At 46.9% G+C, this 23,826-nt stretch overlaps 1 protein-coding gene across 1 annotated transcript; it reads left to right on the forward strand.

Moving 5' to 3' along the window:
* The first annotated feature begins 8,009 nt into the window (after positions 1–8,009).
* LOC135396529 (uncharacterized) lies at positions 8,010–13,831 on the forward strand. The gene is made up of 2 exons (XM_064627558.1): positions 8,010–8,091; positions 8,920–13,831. Exon 2 carries the CDS (start codon positions 11,438–11,440, stop codon positions 13,154–13,156), a length of 1,719 nt encoding a protein of 572 aa, XP_064483628.1. The 5' UTR covers positions 8,010–8,091; positions 8,920–11,437; the 3' UTR covers positions 13,157–13,831.
* The last annotated feature ends 9,995 nt before the right edge of the window (positions 13,832–23,826 follow it).

Genomic DNA, 23,826 nt, shown 5'->3' on the forward strand with positions numbered 1-23,826 from the left:
CCGCATGTGGCACCTGCTCCAGTCATCTGAATCGCCCCAATTCACGTGGCCCTCTGACGTGAAATGAGGGCTGTACCCACTGCGTTCCAAGTCGCTGTGGTTTTGGCTCATTTGCATATCAAAATTCGGCGTGGATATCTTCACATACAAGCATGTTTCAGGATTTTTTAAACGTCGAATGGCTTTCAACTAGGATGGCATTGTGATCGCCCGCTTTTGGCGGAAATCCCTTAATTGAAGAGTACAATAACGAATTTTAGGTAATTAGTCACCTCGTAGCTGTATACTTTCTTCGAGAGGATGTCAGCCAGGCCGTAGAACTCACCTGCAAAAACAGCACCTATTTTGCTCTGCTAGTTTTTTAATAAAAATTTTGTAACGAATAAAAATAAAGACCCTGCGTACGACGAGATGATGTAATTAAATTCCTAATTTTAGATTTTGCTTAAGAAAATTACGAAACTACTTAGAAAATTCGGTAAATCAGCTCTTAAAATCGTTAGAATTTTAAGAGCTGATTTACCGAAAGAGAATAGGGCAGCAATTTATCGCCGCATGCAAGCTGCTCGTGAAAAAAAAAAAAAGCTACCCACATAAGAGCTGAAGACAGCCGTAAATCAGTCGCTGGATGAAGCATGTCGGGTGAAATTTGCGTTTCCGAAAATCTTAATTCCACCTTTATTACTTCACTCTTGGCTCCAGCTTTACTTTAGTCAAAGCGGACACGAATGATCAAGATCTATTGCAAGGGACACAGCTTATCATTATCAGTGGCTGACTGCTGATAACAGACACATTGATAAAGGTATGACTGGGGCATCGTTTGTTTTCTTTTCACACATGAGGGTAGCACTTTTGCCCAGCGACTGAATTTTGGTTGTCAAATTTTTTTGTTTGAAATGTTTTGAAAAACCGTGTGGTTTTGTGGATTGAAATAGTGTGTTGTCCCCATAGGCTTCCGAATTAGGGGGGAAAATGCTGCCTTTGCTGAGCAATGTTTAGAGATTCATTATGCAACTTAACATATTAATGCGTGCAAACAGCCTGTTTACACTGCGATGCCTCAGTTCCCGCTTGTTGCCTTCCTTCCTTCAAAATTCTTTTTCGACAATCTATTTTTAGGATTAGTTTTGCCAACACAGCAATGGTGTCATGCGGAAACCCAGCCTTTGAAGTCCCTTTCTGATGACTGGAGCTGTGGCCCGTTTTATGTGTGATATCCAGTGTCAATTACGTCAGCGCCGCCGCAAGGCTTTGGTAGCTTATCCAATATCACTGCGCCGCCATTCCCTTGATATACTACCCAGTGTTTAAGTTCTCGACTGCGCGGCGTACCTTTGTGTTGATCGCGTTTCACTCTTCCTTTACGAAATAAAGTTCACGCACAGAGAGCACGACGTTGCAGTTGCTACGCCGTGACTCGAAGGCATACAACTCGCCATGATGTCTGTGTGTTTCTATACTTACGCCATCCCGCGACTATATTATGCTTGCATGAGAGCAAGTCTGTGAGGTAGGAATAAGTCTGGGGTAATTGGTACATTATGCTTGGTGTTGAGGAGCAGCAGCAGACAAGACACGGGTTAGAACACATAAAACAGTCCGCATAGATGGCAGTAGTGGTGTCTGTTTTATGTGTTCTAACCTGCCTTTCTCTCATGCTGCTCCTCAGTACCAAGCAAGTTTTGCATGCAGTAAAATTGCATTGGAAGTGAGTGCATGTCTGTGTAGTTTGTTTCATATTCGTCTTTTTACACTCTTATCATGCAAGTGAACAACATCAGTATTGTGCACTGATGGTGGACACGAAAGGCCGGAAAAGATGGACAAGTCAAAAAGAAGTCTTGGGCGAATGTCTTTTTTTATTCTTTCTTGTTTTCTGTTGCCCATGAAATCCCCTGAGGATTTACGTACAAATCTCATTTTGCAGAAATGTTAATTTTCTACAGGAGAAGGCTAGAAGCTTTAATGATAATGTGCGTGTACTACTGCATGCAATGTTGTTATAGATTGCAATAAACTTTGCAAACAGTACCTTGTGTTCATTCCAACATACTAGCACTAAGCTGAGAGGGCACCAATACAAACCACACAGCCATGTACATATTTTGAAAATCACAGAACTTTTTATAAGATCATGTTAATTTCAGCACTTGAATTGTACATTTCTCTACAGTGTAGATCTTCGAAAGTAAAGCTTTTGTTGACCAGATATATCACAGCACTGGAGTTTCATCCTTGCGACAAATTTGTCAAATACTTTTACCTTATGTTATTCCGTCATAGTACAATTCAAGAATGGACATATACGCCCCATCGGTTCATCTCACATGGACCTAGATTGTCTCCAGAGGCATTTATGCAGGATGTGAAAAACCACATTGTAGCTTTGGATGTACCCTGTGGCCCGATATGGGATTAAACATGTTTCACTTGAGATATCTGATCCCTATCAAAATCTGTATTGCTTCAGGTAGACCCTACATCGCCTGATACAGGATGTATGATACACTACGCATGGCATCATATTGGCCCTATAAAACAAGGCATGGAAGTTCAGAACGTCATCCGTGTGGCCATATACAGGTCTTTTTCAATATGGTCTACAATTGGCGAGCTCTTAGACATAAAAAAATAAACGTCTACTATACGTTCCGAAATTATACGTCTATTGTACGTCAAAAATTACATGTCTACTGTGCATCATCTGAGCGATGCCTAGTAGATGGCTTTCTGTAGAGGTCTAAATAACGTATAGGCTGTTAGACGTCTATAAGACATCTATATGTAGACTTAGCCACAAAGTTTCGTCCTATACATCTTTAGACGTCTATTATCCCACCATGTGCTGCATGGGGAGCATCTCCAGCACGTGGGGGAGCTTCTCCTGGACTAGTCGAAATTGGGAAGGGGAGATAATTCATGTCCAACATGAATTCTGATTACACTAAATGGGGAACATTTGGGGGAACATTTTAATCTGAACTCCTTCTTTCGTTTTTCATCAGATTGCTTCTAAACGGGGGGATAGTTCGCGCATAACAAAAATTTCATGACAGCCCATGTTGGATATGCAAAATTAAGGAGTTCCTAGGGAGGTAATTATTTCAAATTGGGGTTAAGTTAACACCTTCTTTCGTTTTTCGTCGAGCTAGTTGGTACTGTTGCCACATACAAACATGTTGCGTCATCGCAACGACATCGCGTAAGAAAGTGCGTGGAGGTCTGAGGCCAAAGTACGGATGACACTGTTACAAGGCGAGCAGGAGGAGAGCGGCGGCGACTCTAAAAGGTGATCTTGTTCTACGACGGTTGATCGAAAGCCCATAAGGTGCATCCATCCACGACGTGAGCCGTTTCGTGGAAAAAAAATGAAACTCGCACGACTCTGCTCTGTGTGTGTGTGTTCTATATGTGGTATTGTTTTTTCAGGAAGCGATACCCGCTGTCAACGCATGTTATCAAACACACAGGAGCTCTTCCAACCGTCGAGTAACCTCTCCGATAAACCAACAACAACAACTACTACATCGAGCGTTCCTTAACCACAAGGAAAAGTGAGTATTGTTTCGTTAGGGGGAATCTCGTACTGATTTTGTTTAGTCGCAGTGCCGTGCTGTCTTGTATGCCAGTACTATCCCATAGATGTCATGCTCATGGCCGTAGAAAGAGAGCACGAAGCTAGAATAGAGAATCTCAGTAACCGTCCGATAGACATTTTCGACAGAAACAACGATAGAGTCAGTAGTTCGCTTTTTGTAATATGTGAAACGGGCGACGACGCTTAAAGGAGGTAGGAACTCCAATATGCATGTATTTAGTTACGGGTTTAAGAGATGTAATATTGTTCTTCTACGCTTCGTAATTCTATTTACATTTTATTGTTCAATTCTTGTCCTTCATAAAGTGTGCAGCGTTAATAGAAAAACGCCCTTTTTTTCCGATACGAGCGAGTAGACGCACCGTCATCCTGATACCTCTATCCATTGTTACGTCATCTGAAGAATTGTAGCACCCAATCAGACGCCAACACGGAGGTACACATAACGTTCTGCTTTACACTCTTAAAAATGAACTTCACTACATGGCACGATCCTAGCCAACCATCAACCCAAATGACAACGTTCTCGTTCCTGATTTGTTGAAAACAGGAGGCGGAGCCTATTTTGTAGCCATAATACAGTACATAATGGCTCCGCCTCCCGTTATCAACAAAGCAGGAGCGAGAACGTTGCCATTGTGGATGATGGTTGGCGAGCAGCGTGCTATATGTAGTGAAGATACGGACCTATCAGATTCATCTCTACAAAAGGTGTCACAGCCAGCAAGTTAAAATCGCCGTTTGGAGCCGACACAGTCGGTGGGCTAGCTTGGTAGAGTTCATAGCCCCTTTAACGTACTGGCCACCTTGTTTCCAGTCACCAGCTTCCCTCTGGGAGAAAAAAATAATAAAATATCGGTGTAGTACATCTACGTGTTCGACAAGCAGACGAACATGATATCTGCCCGACGGTTTCCCTCCACGCTCCATACGGATAAGGTCCATCTGCTCAAGGTTAGGAGTCATTTCTGTGACATTCTATGACAAAATTTAGCCCTTTCATGGGACGAGGCGATGGTTTTTATTGTGGGTAATGCACGAGTGGCTATGAGACGAAAGAGGCATTGGAGCAACATGAGCGTCTATGTCGAGACGTCAGCGAAGTGATTCTCGAAACGCCAAAAGCGGGAGAAAGCGTATCCTATACAGCACATACATTCTTACCCCTATTTTGCGGATTGGACACGGAGAGCGTTTTGGAAAACGATGCGCTCCTGAAGGACACCTTGACCGTGCACAGGAAGAGCTCGTACAGCATCGTTCCAGTGAGGAGTTGTGACGGGAAAATAATAGGCGTAGATGGCTATTTGGGACCCCACGCGACAGAAATATGCTTACACATGCTCAAGGGATTTAGCGATCAAATTGATACGCTGAACCGCCTTCCCTCGCCGATGGTCATGAGTGTGGACGACCACCTTCGACACGAGTGCGCGACGCACTGCGAATTTTGCGGGGTTGAATTTAACCAGCACACAAGGAAGGTGTTGCACAACGACCACACCCGTTTCGTACAGGTCGGTTCGTACAGATTGGTTCATTGAATTTTGTCGCGACGCTGTGTGGTACGTGTAACCTTATGCGTCGTAACACCAAGGAACTCGTCGTGTGCGTGCACAACCTGCAATACGATGTGAGCTCCCTTCTTCACCACATCCACATTCTAAATCTGGGTGAACCGTGGATCTTAGCTTCGAGTTAGGAAAAAATAAGAGGGTTCAAAATTTCCGCGATACCTCGCAGTTTTTCAACGTCTCCTTGTCTAACCTTGTGGAAACGTTGCTCGCCAGCGGCGGTGAAGCCTCCTTTCTTTTTGGTAGGAAAATTTAATACGGTGTGGAACGGTCAGTACATGGTCAGCGCCTCGAGAACGGTATTTAAACTCTATGAGCTATGAGGCTACTGAGGCTATGGCTACTGAGGCTATGAGGCTTTTGTCGAAACAAGGTGAGTGGGGAGAGGTGGGATATGCACTATTTACAGTCGATGGAGCATGAGACGAGTGATGGAAAATGAGAGAGAGGTACTGTTCATGGAGGGACACCTTGGACAGGTACGGAGCCCCCTTGCACCAAAACCGAAGGGTGGAACCGCCACCGCTGTAGAAATTCGTCGCCGCCGAGTGCAAAGAGCTTGTAAACTATTAGTCACGAAAATGCGTAGTTGTCGAACCAGCAGGAAAATGGCGGTGGTGTTCCGCCGCCGTTGAGCGACAGCCTTGCAGCGGGCCTTCCACAACACTGGAGCATTACGGTAGTACTCTCTCTCTTTGCGCAGCATCGTCGACGGAAAACACGGAAGAGAGCCCATAACGTCCTTGGGGATTGAGTGACAGTGGAACAAAGCCCTTCATGCGTGCACACATATAATCGCTAAAAATACATAGTTGTAATGGAGATATGCTCTCTTTCTCTCTCGCAGACAGGAGGAGCGCAGTTATCGCGGCAATATGATGGAGGAGTGAGCGCAATGTCAATGCGGAAAAGAAGACATGGGGGGGCATTGTTTCCGCGAAGGTGTTTCTACTACAACCCAGTTATTAGAAACAGTTCACAATCTTGCGGCAACAATTAATTCACGGGGGCAGTCTGACATAATTTTCCTGGATTTGTCGAAGGTCGACAAGGTGCCTCATGATAAGCTATTGTTAAAACTACAAGCTATAATCGGTAACTCAAATCTGACCGCGTGGCTTCGGGACTACCTTGCTCACAGACAGCAGTTGGTACGGATCGGAGAGAGCAGCTCTAACTTGGCTTATGTGAAATCCGGCGTGCCTCAGGGCTCGGTTCTAGGGCCACTGTTGTTTTTAATTTATCTAAACGATATCACTGAGAACATTCCCGTAAATTATGCTTTAGATCAGAGTCAGCTAAATGAATGTCTTCGTAGGATTAATGATTGGTGCTTAACATGGTAAATGACTCTCAATTTTCAAAAATGTACATAACTGCATGTCACGAGGAAAAGAGTACCACTGTCCTTTCAGTATTGTATAGATGGATGTGTTCTATCATGTGTTGACTCCTGTAGATATCTCGGAGTTAGGTTGTGCAATGATTTGAGATGGAATCAGCCTATTCATACTATCGTGAGAAAGGCAATGGGTAAATTATACTATTTGCGTCGTCATCTTCATCGAGCGTCCACCGCCACAAAATTGAAGGCATACAAGACATATGAACTATCTGCTCTGGATTATGCGAGCATTATTTGGGACCCTTTTGCCGCATCAAATAATGATAAATTAGAAGGAGTGCAAAGGAAAGCCTTGCGCTTCATTTTGAACAAATACAGAAAGCTGGATTCAGTCTCTAAGCTTTACGATAGGGCAGGGCTTGAGTTGCTTAGTTCCCGCAGGAAATTGCAGCGGCTCAGGTTCCTTTACCAAATGATTCACAACAAGTTTAAAATCGACAGCGCACTTTACTTGTAGCCTTTCTCTGGCCGAGAAACTACGCAGTCACGCAGTTTACGTTTCAAACCCTTCAGCGCGAAAAATGATTGTTTTAAATTTTCCTTCTTCCCGCGGACTGTCCTGGAATGGAATGAGCTACCACAGGCGATAATGAATAGTCCTACGGTTGAGAATTTTTGTAAACTGATAGCGACAGTTCTGAATTAATGTCTTCTGTTATGACCTTTTGTTTACCTTGTACTACCATAAGTGTTATGAAACCCACCCTACTTAGGCTTACTTGTAAGCCAGTAGTATGAATAAATGAAATAAAAAGAGAGAAGCATGGTCATCGTATGAGGACGACGGTGCAGTGGACGTATAAGAGACTGTCTATTGCACTATCGTCTCGAGGCGGTAGCCAAGCGCAATGTAGTTGCTGCGATGAAACTTCCCCATACCTTTTGTGGACTGCATGATCTTCTCACAATGTTCTGTTCGTGAGATCAGGTAGGACAGGGAGGGTGCAGGCATCTATAGACATACTCAAGACAAGTCTTTGTAGATTTAGATTCAATAAAGATATTTCTATGAGTAAGAAAAATAGAGAGTCTCATCAAAGACTTGTTAATGTGTTCCATTTCGATAACTAAATGGTATTTCAATAAATCAGTGACAAAGTTCACAATGTAGACTGCGTCGGGTGTGCGCGCATGCGCGGTCATACCCGCGGTCACGCGCTCTGTCGCGCCGTCGCTGCTGTGGATATCTGGCTGAAAGGTGAGTGTCGCTGCGACGGTTGTAATCTCGAGTGGTTAGACAGTTGCCATAGTTGAGTTCCGTAGTGATGTGTGTGGGGGAGGATGTATGCGATGAGGCCTTTTCCCCACAGGGGTGGCATCCAATGTATTGCTCCGTAGACGAAAGCGTGCTGGGCGAACGCAATGAATCCTGGACAGGTTCTGGTCGCACGTCACAGCATACGTCAAAGCACACGTGACCTTAAAGATGGCGGCGCCCGTGATCGGCGGCCAAACCATTTGTAAACAATGCTGTAGTTTCTGCACGACGTTTTGGATGTCTTTCGATCATGGTAATTATTTTTATCCAATAATCTCACAGAAAAACGCGCAGTTTTACACATAAAGCCTCGTACTGTTGACAACTTCCAAAGATGTGATGACGACCGCGCATTGAGACTGACTGAGCCGATGCGATGTATTTAAACTAAGGCGAAATGGGCTACCATGTTGCGGAAGAAGCACCGCATAGTTTACGCTGACATAATATGTTCACCTCTTGGTGTTATGACGACGAAAATATACCGGCAAGCCACAAGACGACATGTAAACAAACTCACATGACCTCAAAATTATGTTTTCTATCACGTACGACCAGGAGAAGATGAAGATTTGCCAAAAGCACCCGCTTGAGGGTAGTTGCAACAATGGCGGGATTTGTGTCACCCCTGTGCTTTTCCCCGATGAGCGGTGTTTTGTACGCTTTCTTGCTTGCGCCGTGCTTCGCACTGTGATTAGGCCAAGGTGCTCGTCTTAAGCCTTTTCCCCGATCACCAGTGTTTTTGTATGCATTGCCGTATGTTTAGAGTTGATTATCAGTGTGTTGTTGGCTTTTTACCCGCTGCTAGTATTTTTTCTGTGTTCCATGCTGACCGACATGAACCCGAACACTGCGGTTAGGCCTAATAAGCGCCCCGATTCCCAGCTCTGCGCTAGTATTAAGCCATCCCCCCTCCCCCAATGAGCACTGTTCTGTACGCAATCTCGCATGTTTAGACTTGTTTAGTAGTACCTTTCTTGTTGCTGTTGTTACCCGCCGCTACTATTTTGTTGTTCTATCTTCCACGCAAATCGACATGACTGCTATGGTGGCTCCACCTGGTGTGATGCTTTGCAACTAGTCAGCCACCTGTCGTCGATCTCTGGAACGACTGTCGGCCAGCGATGTTTCCGAACTGCTTTCTTCAAGATGGCATCGTTGATTTTCAAATGAATTGTTTATCTCTGTCCAGTGTCTTTCTATTTACTTTTTTTTATAATCTCGACTTTTGCACAGAGAAACGACCGCAACTTCAGCATTCACTCAGATTATTCACTACTTTAAGATGAGTAATTTCCAAGTAATTAAAAAGTAAATGTGCTGAAAGTGGTGGTTACTTCTCAGTGCAAAGTTGTTGATTATCCTTTACTACTTTCGTTAAGAGGACATACCACCCCCCGTTTTCTATGTGAACTTTGCATAGGTTTTGTGGCTGAACTACGAGACAGATCGGAATGCGGAAACTTTCATTGGAAAGGTGACGTCAAGATCTCTTAACTCTGGGAACTGAAATATCGCTCTAGCGTTGTAATTTTTTTTTACGGACCCCTGAAGGTGGGAACCACTCTGTTTTCTATGTGAACTTTGCGTAGGTTTTGTGGCTGAACTACGAGACAGATCGGAATGCGGAAACTTTCATCGGAAAGGTGACGTCAAGACCTCTTAACTCTGGGAACTGAAATATCGCTCTAGCGTTGTAATTTTTTTTAAAAAAAGAAAAAGAAACGAATTTTGTCGCTACAGCTTCAAAAAATCCAAATAAATAAATGAAAGGAAATAAAAACAATCCGCTTCTGAGGTTAACCGGGGACATGTTTCAGGATTCAAATCACACGTTTTTTGTGTGTTTTTAGCATTCTGTTTTTTCGAAAAAGAATTAAAAGTGAGTACAGGCATGCATCCAAGGCGTTTACCACTGATTCCGGAAGATGGCGCCGTCCGCTCGCAGCGCCCGAACGGACTCCGCCTGTAAACCTCCGCGTATTGCGCAGCAGTTGATCGGCGTCCGTGGTTTCGGTTCGTCCTGAAGTGACCAATTCGTGGCTAAGTTACGCGTTTTTTTCACTTTCTTGTCCTGTTCATTTGCTCTCTGTCGTTGTGTGTTTTCTGCGTGTTCATAGTATTTACCCATTATGGCTCGAAGTCACGTCTACGGACAACGGAGACGTAAGAAGAAGGACTTTGCGAATTTACGTGGTAGAGGCAGGCATGTGACGGAGCCTGCGGATTTGAGAGATTTTGGTAATGCAGGATGCTCCAGCCGTGCTGTTCCGAGTGATCGTTGCACTTCGACGACTCCACATCGCGCAGATACCCTTGTAGGCTCAACCTTTGGTGGTAGTGTTGTTCCTCAAACTGTAAGTGATGCCGGTCGGAATGCTTGTTTCGCTTCGAGCACAAGCGAAATTCGTCCTTCAAATTCATCATTTGCTGATTCAGCTGAGGTAGATAATGTAGTCCCCTGCAGTTCAGGTTGTGACGAGCTTGCCGGTTCCAGAGCAAGTCCCGTTCCAATCACTGCCGCTGTTACACCCAGTCGATCTCCATCTTTCGATACTGGCAATGTTCACCAGACACAGAGTCAGCGCACAAGCAGTGTGAATGGTCGGCGTATAGTGGAGATTGATCACTTCTTCTCGTCTTTGCAAAGTTTGTCGGTACATAGTCCGTTTGGTTGCGGCCTGGCTGACATGGAAATTGTATCAGAACATCGGCGAGGTCTGTGTAGCTCTTTCAGTTTGAAGTGCAGGATGTGTCTGAGGAAAGATGTAGTCACAACGGAGGCACCAGTTGATCAACTTGTCCAACAACGCATGGACGTCAATTCCTCCGCAGTGAACGGTATCGTGTCTATAGGTTCTGGTTTCTCAGGCCTTCTCGAGCTCCTAGGTGCTCTGGACATACCCGGCATGGCTAGTAGCACGTACAGTAAGTATCAGGATATTGTTGCTAAAGGAATCGACAAAACAGCTTGGGAAGAAATAAGAAAAGCAGGCATTGAGGAAGCTCGGTTAGCTAGGGAGGCTGGGGACGTCGATGTTGACGGTTTTCCTATAATTACGGTCGTTGCCGATGGTGCTTGGTGCAAACGTTCATACAAGAACAAGTACGACGCTCTTTCTGGCTTGGTAAGTAAATATTGTTATCTACACTAAATAAAGGTGCCCGAAAAAGGAGGATTTATCTTGCACACCGCTTGGCAGACGGGATATACAGGAAGTCTGTGCCCACCATTTGTGGAAAGAACAATATGAGCATTTATTTGGAGGAAAAAGTTGACCCCTCTGGTGCTAGTAGTGGCACTGCTGTCTTTTGGTAAACACACTTACTAGAGTGGTATACATCATGTGGCATTAGTTTGTACGATACGCGTACAGATGCATAATTCCTGGAAACATTGTCATTGGGGGTAGAGTTTTGTGGAATACAATCCTGACATTTTTTCGTTTTTGCAGGTTGTAATTGTTGGGTACCGCACAAAGAAAGTACTGTTCCTAGGCGTCCGGAACAAATTTTGTACACTGTGCGCAAGTTGCAAGTCAGGGTCGAGCCCAAAAAAGCATCTGTGCTTCAAGAACTGGGACAGCAGCTCTACCAGTATGGAGAAGGATATCGTCGTTGAAGGCTTCAGGCGCAGCATTGAGTTGCACGGGGTAAAGTACTTGCAGTTGATCGCTGACGGTGATTCGAGCACATACAAGTCAATTCTTGAAGCTGCACCGTACCAGCATCAGGTAGTTCAGAAGATAGAATGTCGCAACCACCTTCTTCGAAACTATGTAAGTCGTCTTCGAGATGTTGCTTTGGCAAAGAGAACAACCCCCATTCCCCCATCGCTGAAGAAGCTACTTCTGGATAATGCTGTTCGACTAAGAGTTGGAGTTGCTAGGGCTATTCACTATCGCAAAGAGCAGGCTGAGTTCAGCAAACAAGATCAGATTCGGAACCTGGTGGCTGATATCCGTAATGGGCCACTCCATGTGTTCGGCGACCACGCAAAATGTGCGGGTTACTTTTGCAGTGGTCCAAGAGAAGGGGAAGTCAATCACGTCCCAGAGCTCAGGAAATGCGGACTTTTCAATGAAATCCTTGTAGCAATGAGTCGTTTGGCAAACAATGGTAGCAGCTTGATCCTTGACGTTAACAATAATGCTGCAGAACATTTCAATTCTCTCGTTGCAAAGTTTTCTGGCGGTAAAAGAATAAACTTTTCCCAGAGGGGATCATTCGGAATGCGGGCTTCAGGAGCTGTCGTGTCTTTCAACTCTAAGCAGTACCATCGTGCTGTACATAAGGCAGTGTACAACACCAGCCCTGGGAAGTATGCAAAAATTATGCTGAAGCGTAAAGCAGCTGTTCGTGCTGCTTGCATAAGGCATCGGAGTTCTGGGGCTGCTCGCTGCAAGCGTTCACTTGAAGGTGCAACTTGCAAGCGTGCTTCCAGCGACAACCACTATGGTTCCATAGTGGATGCTCCAGACATGAACCACGATGACTATGTTGAAGCTGCTGCGGCGTACAAGGATTCCCTTGTGCTCTCCCAACCAGATGCAGAGCAGCTCGAGGCTGATACTCGAGGTCAAGAAGGGAGAACTTTGTGGATCCAGGAGAGGCGAAAGCGACTCACCGCTTCTAATTTTGGCAAGGTATGCAAGATGCGAGATGCAACGAGCAGTGCAAGTACTGTTCGTTCCTTGCTCTATGGTCATTTTGACACTGAGGCTCTCCGATATGGTCGCGACACTGAGCCCATTGCAATTGCTAAGCTGCAGGATGAGTTAGGGGTGACTGTTTCACCATGCGGCCTTGTTGTTGATCAGGAGTTTGCATACCTTGCTGCAACACCTGATGGGCTTGTCGGTGACGACACTGTCGTGGAAGTGAAGTGCCCTTATTCGGCTCGGTCCCTTACCCCTGTGGAGGGAGTGCGGGCAAAAAAAATCACCTTTTGCACTATTGATAACTCTGGTAATATTTCGTTGAAGGAAAACCATGACTACCACTATCAGGTGCAGGGACAGCTCCACATCACTCGACGTCAGTTTTGTCTTTTTGTGGTATATTCTGGTGAGGAAATTTTTGTCCAGAAGATCGAGAGAAATGATGGCTTCTGGAGCAAAATGATTGGCCACCTTCAACTGTTCTACTCGCATAGCCTTCTACCGGAGTTGGTTGACCCTCGTCAGTCCCGTGGGCTGCAGCTCAGAGATAACAAGAAGAGTGACCATCAGGTTGCCTCGCTCTGTGATGCCGCCAAAACAACTTCCAATCAGGGCGATTCATCCAGAAAGAGACGGAAGACTGGTAAAGATAACTAACCTGCCGCTGTTCTGGAATTATGGCTAGACTGTGGATTTACGTGTCATTTAGTTTGTGCGGCTCCACCTTTGCCACGTGTTTTAATGCATATTCATCCATTTTGCTTCATAATTTACTGAATGTTTTTCCATATCGACTTTGGCTCAGGCTGCATATCTTCACGTTTGTGTTTCATATTTAAGTTACCTTTTTCCATTTTGACTGTGCATATCTGTGCATATTTTTCAATTTTCCTAAATATTTGTATTAATATATTTCTATGTATAAATCCACAGACTAGTCGTGGGATGCTTGTCATATTTTAAACATGGCGTAAGAGTGTGAAATCTGAATCCAGCCATCAGCACGTGAGGATCTAAGTATGAGAATGGTGCACAGTCTCCCAACCGTAGAACCGTCTTCCCCGGCATTGTTGAAACACGTCCACACGTTGATGCTATATGTGTGAGGCCATCATGGTATTCTGCCTTGGCTTGAGTGTATGAAGATATAGCAAAGCTGTCCCCAAACCGTCGTTCTTCCCAGGCATGGTTGAAACACGTCCACACGTTGATGCTATATGTGTGAGGCCATCATGGTATTCTGCCTTGGCTTGAGTGTATGAAGATATAGCAAAGCTGTCCCCAAACCGTCGTTCTTCCCAGGCATGGTTGAAACACGTCCACACGTTGATGCTATATGTGTGAGGCCATCATGGTATTCTGCCTTGGCTTGAGTGTATGAAAATTGTGGAAAGAAACATGAATGGTATTCCTAGCACTTTTGAAGCTCCACCAGCCTGTTCAGATGTCAACATCCTGAGTATGAATCCATTTTGATATTTTGACAAGGTCGGTAAGTATCATAATTGTGCAGAGCTGTCTCCCAACTGTCGCCAGTTCCCCGCATTGTTGAGCACGAGCAACATCCCAACATGTCGCTCTGCGTTACGTCCTCTTGCCATCTTGCCTTTACTTGGGTGTCATTTCAACATATGAAAATTGCCTTTTCAGATTCAGGTATCCAGTACTACTGCAAATATGATGGCCAGACGCCCAAAGATCAAACTTCCTAAGTGTTACTGTCTTTATCTGTCATTTGAAAATTTCCCACCCTCTCCCTGATTATGAAGCACCTGCCCTTGCCAGTGTTGTACCTGGTTCAGCATTATGTGGCCAATGATGAATGGTGCCCTGTTGGACATTTTTTTTCCATAAACACACACTCTGAGGCCTTAGCTGCCAACTGACAAGCATGGCAAAAGCAACTATCAGTTGCTACTTCATTGCTCAAAAAGGAAACTCGTTGCTGAGTAACACGTTCCAAGTTTTTACTATTCCCATATTATGAATCTGGCTGTGTCCACCAGGATGCTATATGTTGATGCCGTATGTGCGAGACCTTCATGTCAAAGTGCGCCTACATGCAGCGGACTGTATAGTACTTCATTATGTGTGTATGCCACATCGCCAATGATGAAATGCTGTTGGATACTGTATCCACGAATGAACATTCTGAGGCTACAAGCATGAGCTGATACGCATAAGTAATGCAGAAAACGTGACGATGTATACATGCTGCGTTCTTCAATAAAATATCTCCAATCTACCAATAGTGAACACATGCTACTGATTTCTTTTTAATCTTTCGGGTGCTGGCTGTCTAGGATTTTCTGCTTGCAGGAATCTGTGAACCAGTGGTTACTAACAATGGCTATTGGTCACCTTGACCAGATTTCATCTGAAGAAAAACTTGAGACCGGGGGAACACTGCAAACACATCTGTACGGACCACAATACGAATTTGAGGAGAAATACATTTTTTCCCTTGAAAAGCTTGCTATGAAGCAGAATATATTTTATTAACCAAAACATATCGCACAAGTTGCACCCGTAGGAAAATACCCAGCCATCTCATTCAGGCTACAGTGGGCATCAGTGACTCGCACTCAAGCAACGCAGTAGTCTTTCAATTTCAAATTTCACACGCATTATCATGCACCACCTCGCTGTGTTTAGAGTTTCTGCTCCAGGAAATATCACGAGGAGGGGGGCATATGTGCCCTGGACCAACTTCTAAGGAAACTACTGGTCTCAGGGTGCCTAGGGTAACGAGCAGACAGCCCAGCCGGAAGCTGGCAGACAACATGGAGCCATTACAAAATCGCCATTGGAATGATGATAGTTGTTTACAAAATTTTATCAGGCAGGTCTTGTGTAAGATGTGGGGCATTTGTACACTAATCATGGGACAAAGTATGCGATGGCAGGAGCAACAGGTTACAAAAAGCTTTGGCTACGTTGCTGCTGCTGACAGAAGTGAGCATAGGATTGGGGATCAGATGACGTGGTTGTTATAATACAGCAGGTAATGGTGGTAATATCGTTCGTGTCGTCATGACATGGCGGCTAAAATGGTGAGCGCACAGGCCTGCATGCACTCGTGGGGTGTCCCTTAGCACGACATTCTTCACACGACTCCATTGGCTTGAGTACGATGCCACGACGCGGACCCGGTGCTTTCAGCCATCGTCCATAGCGTTTCACGAGGGCTGTGCGGAGGATGCCTGCTAGGCACGATAACCCCCGTCCCCTCGAAATGTGATAGCCATCCCGTGAAAGCATCCCCTCTTTCACCTCCTTGTTCCTGGTAAAGACCTTGTGCTGGAAAAGATATTTGAACATATATACGGAATGTTTTTGCAAACAGCACTTCACAAAGACAGCAATACAAATAAACCGGAATTCCTGGTAGGCATGTGCCAGTACTGCGTACGCATTTTATTTTCGGAAAAATTGCGCGATAAAAAGCAACTGGAAACTACCTTTGCATACTTGAATTACAAACAGGTACCGCATCAAGACCATCACCTGTTTGTAATTCAAGAACCACAAAGGTAGCCCCAGTTACTTTTTGTCGCACTGTTTTTCCAAAACTAACGAGCATTATAAAATACCTGCCATGACCACCAGGAAGTTCCAGAGTTAGCGTTCGAGAAGCGACTACTCACGTCAATGCTCAACACCGTAGCGTCACCGGCACGGACAGCTGGAATCGTGCGCAGCATCGCGTTATATCCCTGAATTGTGCCAGAAAGTTCAGGCCGCCTTGTCTGTGGCATCAGCTTATACAGGAATATGTGCTCCGCGTAGCCTTTCGCCACGTCAACGGTATCCTGTGAAAGAAGACAATTCATGGAAATGAATCTTCCCTGGCGTGTCAGAGGAAATAGGTTTTAGCAGCACAGAGATTGAAATCGTTGCAATCTGTACTTACTGAGACTTCCCGCAAAACAGCTGCGGCACTCTTCCCATCCTGGATATCGTTGCCACCGATATACATGACGATCCAGTCTACTGCTAGGTGCAGTCGATGGATTTTTTCTCTCAGACGGGCCGCTGTAGCTCCGGGATAGCTAAAAGTGACGATTTCCACGTCAGAGTCCACGAACAACCTGTCGCGCGTCATAAACTTCAGCTGGCTACTGCCAACCAACGCACCTTTCATCGTTTACGTTTCTCTGGGATCACAATGCGTGATGCGGCGAACTGCAAAGTCAGTTGAACGCTAAACAAGTAAATCTCCGAAGAAGCTGCAAGGGAGAACCATGCGTGCGTCTGTGCCGTGCGCGAGACGCAGTTGGCGCCGTTGCGTAGTCCTCCTCTCCACAGCTGTCTGGTCGTCTGCTCGCTGAGGTGGACGCGACCACAAAGCCTTTGGCAGCCCGCTCGTGCAGCGCGGATGTTCTGTGACGGGGCCCACACAACAAACCCACCGCATGCAAAAATATCAATGAAATCAAATGCGTTTGTGGTGTTTTGCACATTGGTTTAGGGCCTTATGGACCAGCCAAACCAAATATATTGGGATGACCGTGAGGGTGGGGACGTTTGCCACAAGATTTCGCGGCACGCTACCCAAACCCGGATTTATTTGTCATGAGCATTCTGCATGTATTCCTAAGAATCCTTCGCTGTAGTGGGACGATCATATGTTTAAACACTAAAAACAACAAATTATTTATCGAGCGGTCAAAAGCTTCCTTTTATGAACTGTATATGCACCGCGGAAAGGATGGAAATTCGCCTGCAATCTCTGACGGTGAAAATGAAATCATAGTTCGATTGCCGCGGAAATAAACACTTTCTTTTATTTTTGAATCGGATAGTCCGCAATTGATGCAAACTACACTATGATAAACAGTCGCGTCCGAAATATCGAATATTCCGACAAACAATTCAACACGTCAGCCTGAACAGACTGGAAGACAGGTTGCTTTATCTTGGAATTATGAAATTTTTATCGTGGTTGAGGAAGGCCCGGCTAGCATTAAACCCCATAAAAAAGTAACAATAATACAGTGAAGGAAGTAACAAATTGATACCTGCCGTCTGCACGCACACTGTATCACGAAATTGGCCAAATCCGGCGGCCATTTACTCAAAATCGCCGCCAAAATTTTGGCACGATTTTCGGGTATGTTATGGAGCTATCCTTCCCGAGAACACAGAAAGAAAATTGGAATGGACAAATGGAACTGGCCATCGGGCCCGCTGCGAGCCTGGGGAACACTTAGAGCACAGGTGGGTTTGGATAGGGCCTCAGTATGGAAATATTGGTGGGCAGGGCACGGGCCTGAAAATCCGGCCCATGCAGTGCTCTACCCCTTCTCAAGAGGCGACTACAGTGCCAAAATGCGCATGACCTGTGCAAACGTGCTCTGTTTGGTTTGTTTGATAGCTGAAGAAACTCGGGACGGGGGACGAGACAGCCGTTTCTATAGAAAAGCGCTATCACGCGTTTTGTTTTCCCAAATGTTCGCGTAAGCCAGACGGACACTTGGTAGTTTGACAAAATGGGCATTTGGACCGTATGACGTGCAACCCATTATTTGAGGGTGAAATCCATACCCGACCCCTAAATCCCCTGACAAGACCCGCCACCCGCGCTCTACCAGAAAATGAAATCCGCACCCAACCGGACCCGACCAGCAGGGGCTGCGGCGCCTTTGTTTACTTATTATTTGGTATGATCTTTTCTCTTCGTTGTTGCTGCTGTGGCCGTTGCTTGTTCGTGGCCGACCCGCCAGCAGTGCTTGTGCCAAAAACGCTGCCCGCAACAGTCTCGCTACCCGCGCGGGTGTCAATAATATCACCCGCAACCGACCCGCTACCCGCGGGAAACTCCAAACCGGGATCCGCACCGCAGGATAGAGCGTGTCATGCAGAACCCTGCACTACGCCTGAAAACTCCGCACTTCGGCTTTCCTCTTGATCAGCGTCTCACTCTGCTTCACGGAGAGAGCGGTGTCGTGTCGTGTGTACGCGGTTGCTCCTCTCTGGCTTTGTTGAAGGACGCTCCTTCTGCTGTCCAAACGCGCCCATCACGCCTGTGGGCCCCAACGTGTGTGAGTGCATGTGTGTGGAATTTGGAGTAGCAAGCCGTAGCCATCTGGCTGACATCTCCTAACCCCTATGAAGAAGAACCGAGACCCGACACAAACATTCAGCTGTCGAGTCTCATGAAGTCTGTTGACGTACATGCCGCACCATGGTATGTGTTGTCGAGTCCGAACCTGGCACGGGCACGTGCGAAAAACGGAAAGCCCGGCCCGACAAGGCCCGCGCAATGCTCTAAAGGGGAGTGCGAAACCCTATCGAAATTTGCTAGCAGTCCTGTACGAGCGCACCGGCCTTGAGTTCTGCTATGAAATAATGCGAGCCGATTGAGGGAGCGCTTTCACGACACCAATCGACAGCAACGAACGTCAGGTTCAACAGCGTAAATGTCACTGGCAAGAAAAGCAGGGATGTTTTGCAACGGGATGTTGCAGTGTCATATGACCGTCGACAACCCCGCGTCCTTTCTGGATACCGTTGCCTCTGACAAAAATCGCTATTCAGCTCAACTGGAGTCCCCCGATACTCTCAGGGACACGTGATCCTGTGACACCACGAAAACTGAAAACTACGATTACTATATCACGAATAGACACCTCCACGGACAGTCTCTGCGTACCGGGTGAAAAGCTTTAGCCCGCTGCTACCGATCAGAGCAATCTTCATCCACGAGAAAGCGAGGTGGTAACGGCGGTACGCGACAGTCACACGGCATGTTCGAGAAATGCCCGTAAAACGTACACAGCAAACGCGAGACAACGAAATCCACGGCGCAAAAGCAAATCGGGGAAAGGAGAAAATCTAAAAATAAAGGAAACACAACCCAGCTCATAGGTCTCCGCCTGTCACGTGGGCTTGTCGTGTCCTCCAATCAGAGACGCGATGGACTTCTTACAAAGTCGGAGGAGTGGGAAGGGCGCGTGTGGCGCCATCTATCGCAGAAAAAAGTTCATTTTTGAGTTGAGACGTATGTGATATGTCCTCTTAAGGAAAACATCCATGTGTTACCAAGATACACTACTTCAGCGACGGTGCGGCGTCGCAATACAGAAATAAGAACTTCGCGAATCTCTATTGCCACTTCCAAGATTTCTGCATTGAGGCCACCCTATTGAAAAATACTTCAGAAAATCTCATAGAAACATAGCTTTCCTTCAGAATTTCTTACAGAAGCGTCTTCGTCTCTCAGGATTTCCCACAAAGGATGCAGATTCGAATACCTATCATCACAGGCACACCAATGTGAAAATATCCTGTGGGATAATTCAGGGTCTGGCCTTGTGATTTCTATGAGAAAACAGCGTGATTCAGAAACAGCGTTTATTCCAACTGCCAGCAAGTTCGTTAGTCTGCTTTGAAACGTTGAAACGCAAGGACGCAGCTACGCATCTCATGCAAATATCGCCAGGAATTCAGGATTTTCGTCGCTTTTGAGGTATATAGCACGTGTGTGTGTGTGTGGTATATAATCGTCCGTACTACGCATTCTCATTCTTTATGCGTCTTTACCCCTGTTCGCGCATATTCTGAGGAATGGAAGGTAGAATGCAGTGAGATGGTTATAGCAACTGTGCTTTGGGCAAACGGTATCTTACATATTTCTATGCCTATCTCTCACGCACACACATGTTGTTTTAACAGTGCTTTTTAAAATGCTGTTTCTTCTAGGTTAAACTCCGAAGAAGAGGCAGCGAGCAGAAATTAATTGGATTCGTACGTGGTCGTAACCCATTCTCGTCTCGAGAAAGTTGGATGATGCTTTTACGGAAGAAAGCCTACGCGTTCCCAATGTGCGAAACAAAAAGTTGTCATAATCACATGAAGAAATGTCTTGGTCGTCGCATTGGACATTTCAAGTACGTGTACAATGCGTTGGGTCATGCCTTTCTGAACTTATTGGCTGGGCCACAAATGTTCTGCAACATTCCTTACAGTGACGGCATGCGACTTACTCTCAATACTTCTCAGCAAGTAAGTATGGGATCCTTCAATTATCATACGTGGCAGTGCAGCTTTCTTAGGATGTTTCTTGCAGGGTGGCCCATTACACTTTCTCACAGGCTTTCTTGCGGGTCTCGAGGCCTGTAAGAAATCCTGTGAAAAAGCCTCACAGGCCACCCTGTAAGAAGCCCTGTAAGGAAGCTGCATTGCCCCTGCCTGTAAGAAATCCTCCCTGGAATCCTACAGGATCCCTGTGCGAAATTCTGAGAGAAATTTTGTAAGATTTAGTCTCATAACCTCATAGAAATTCCTTCAGCAGTCTGAGAGATTTCTTTTGTAAGATTTTCTGAAGTATTTTTCAATAGGGCACGTGGAACTTTTTTCTACTTTGCATGAAAAGGGGCCACGCGATGGCGTCGGGGTACTGTTAAGCGCCTTGCATCCAAAGCAGTCTACAGCGACCATATGAGAGACAGATACTGATACCGCCAACGGATTTATTCACTTGGGTGCACGGCAATATGGAATCCGTGCATGCGTTCTGGGTACGAAAACTAGATATCAGTGCTGAGCGAGAGGAGCTCGCGCAGCGTTCCATCGCGTTATCGCTGCACTCGGACCAAGGAAGTACCACAGCTTCATAGCCGTGAGCGGGTCCGACCTGTTGACTGCTCACATTGGGGGTGAAGGAAAGACACGTCACCGAAGATGCGCAATGAACAAAATGAAGAAAAAATGATGTTCCTTCACGAATTTTTTGCGGACGATCTACCGAAAGGATTTTTGTTCTGAAAACGGCTACGATATCGGGTGACCGAAAGGAACAGATGTTTTCATTGGGACAACTTCGTAGCTTTGATAATTAAAAAGTTAATTAACGATTTTTAGGTGATTAATGATTCGACGGTTGAGCAACAGATGGCCAAGGGCGTCCGCCGGCCCAGAGATGATAGAAGTGAAAACAAGATGTCTATAGCCCTTATAGTTTTTTTTTTTTTATGAAAAATCTGTATCTAAAAAGAAGACACCCTGTAGATTTGGTTGCAGGCAAGCTGGTACTTCTGGATAACTGTTCTGACAACCGAGACTGAGGATCACCGTTTTTTTATCCGTGCTTGAGGATCACCATGGAGTTTTGTGCCGCCTCGAGAACGCTAAAGCACTGTAGCAGCCGACGGAAATGGACGACGAGCGCCGCTATGGACGTTTCGTCACGACGCGTATCTCGCGCATGATTTCCATTGAGCGCGCGTACCATCGATTCTCTCAGTTGTGGCCTGGCTGCCACATTAAACAGTTCGCATTCAGCCTTGTCTGCTGGTCCTTCTGTACCCCACAGTTTGGTGACCCGAACGTTGCAGCGTACATGGCAGAGCCACCAGCCCCTACCACTTCCTCTGCCTCCGACGATGCCTCAGTGCCGTCGTCAATCCAGCACTACGCCATGCTGCTGCCGCCCTTCTGGAGCCACAATCCGGGCGTATGGTTCCTACAGGTGGAATGTCAGTTCGCTCTCGGGGGCATAACATCACAGCTGACCAAATTTCGTCATGTGGTGAGCGTACTGCCGCAAGACGTTGCCGCCCAAGTGGTCGACATCCTTTCCGCTCCACCCGCAGCCAACCAGTACGTCGCGCTCAAGACCGCTGTACTCGAGCGAACCACAGCTTCGGAACGCAAGCGCTTCCAAGATCTCCTGTCTTCCGAAGATCTAGGCGATCACCGTCCGTCTGAACTATTGCGACACATGCAGGGGTTGCTTGGCGAGCGAGCCCTTTCTTTCGATGCCAGCCTCCTCAAACAACTCTTCCTGCAGCGCTTACCAACAACCGTGCAGATGATCCTAGCGTCTGCGTCGACTCTGCCATTGCAAGAGCTTGCGGACCTTGCAGACGAGATCTTGGAGGTTTCCCTTCCGTCCATCTCAGCCATGCCCGGCGCACCACCCTTGCCTTCAGCTGTTTCCCCCGCGGCGTCTTCACCATCCGCCCAAGTCCGGCTAACTTCTCCGCCCGGGGACTCCATAGCCCAACTGCGCGAAGATTTTGGACTCCTCTCCGCCATGGTAGCGTCTCTCCTGTCATCGCGTGCGCCTTCCAACACCGACCCCGTTTCGCCCAGGCGTCGCCGACGCGATCGTCCGCGCTCCGCGTCCCGCTCCCCCAGTCGACGCCGTTCACCTCGTCGGCCTCTGCAAGACGAGCCCATCGGCCCTTGCTGGTACCACCAGCGGTAAGGCTCCGAGGCCCGTCGGTGCACGCGACCCTGTACTTGGACGGAAAACTTGCCCGGGGACCGTTAGCGGCTGCGACTGTCTCCACCACGCCTAGCAGCGGACTATTCTACGTTGTTGACCGGCCCTCAAAGACTCGCTTTCTCGTTGACACCGGCGCCGAAGTGAGCGTGCTCCCCGCGTCCGGAAGTGACAAGCGTCGTCCAGTCATGTTCCATCTTACGGCTGTCAACAACACCGGCATTCCCGTCTTCCGACAGCTATCTGCCACCCTCGATCTGGGCCTTCGCAGAACGTTCCCGTGGCTTTTCCTTGTGGCCGGTGTCCGCCAAGCCATCCTGGGCGCCGACTTCCTACACCATTTCGGCTTATCTGTGGGCGTCGTTCGCAAGCGCCTGATAGCTACCTCCACCCATCTGTCAGTTCAGGCTCGCTCCGTTCATTCTGCGAGCCCTCTCAGCGGCATCTCCATTTCTGCCCTCCACTCGCCATACGCTGCCGTCCTCAAGGACTTCCCTAGTATCACGCAACCACCAGATTGGTCGCGCCCAGTCGCACACGATGTCGTGCACCACATACAGACCACCGGAGCACCCGTTTTCGCCCGGGCACGTCTGCTAGCTCCGGAGAAGCTCAAGATTGCAAAAACGGAATTTGAGCACATGCTGTCCATCGGTGTAGCCAGACCTTCCTCCAGCAATTGGTCCTCCCCTTTGCACATGGTTCCCAAAAAGACCGGCGACTGGCGCCCCTGCGGTGATTACCGTGCGCTTAACCTTGTTACTGTGCCTGACCGTTACCCGCTCCCGCGGTTGCAAGACTTCACGGTCAACCTCCACGGCACTACCCTCTATAGTAAAATCGACCTGATGAAAGCATATCACCAGATCCCCGTCGCCCCTGACGACATCAAGAAAACCGCAATTACGACTCCGTTTGGGCTGTACGAGTTTCCGAGGGTGCCGTTTGGTCTCCGCAACGCGGCCCAAACGTTTCAACGTTTTGTAGACAGCGTCATCAGAGGCCTCCCCTTCGTATTCGCATACATTGACGACTTGCTTGTGGCCAGCTCGTCTCCAGAAGAGCACGAACATCATCTCCGCCTGCTCTTCTCACG

The sequence above is a fragment of the Ornithodoros turicata genome, chromosome 6 (genome assembly GCF_037126465.1).
Source record: "Ornithodoros turicata isolate Travis chromosome 6, ASM3712646v1, whole genome shotgun sequence".
NCBI lineage: Eukaryota > Metazoa > Arthropoda > Arachnida > Ixodida > Argasidae > Ornithodoros > Ornithodoros turicata.

Bases quoted from the DNA above. Each gene is read 5' to 3' on its own strand.
- LOC135396529 (XM_064627558.1), top strand. From the start codon at position 11,438: ATGGAGAAGGATATCGTCGTTGAAGGCTTCAGGCGCAGCATTGAGTTG.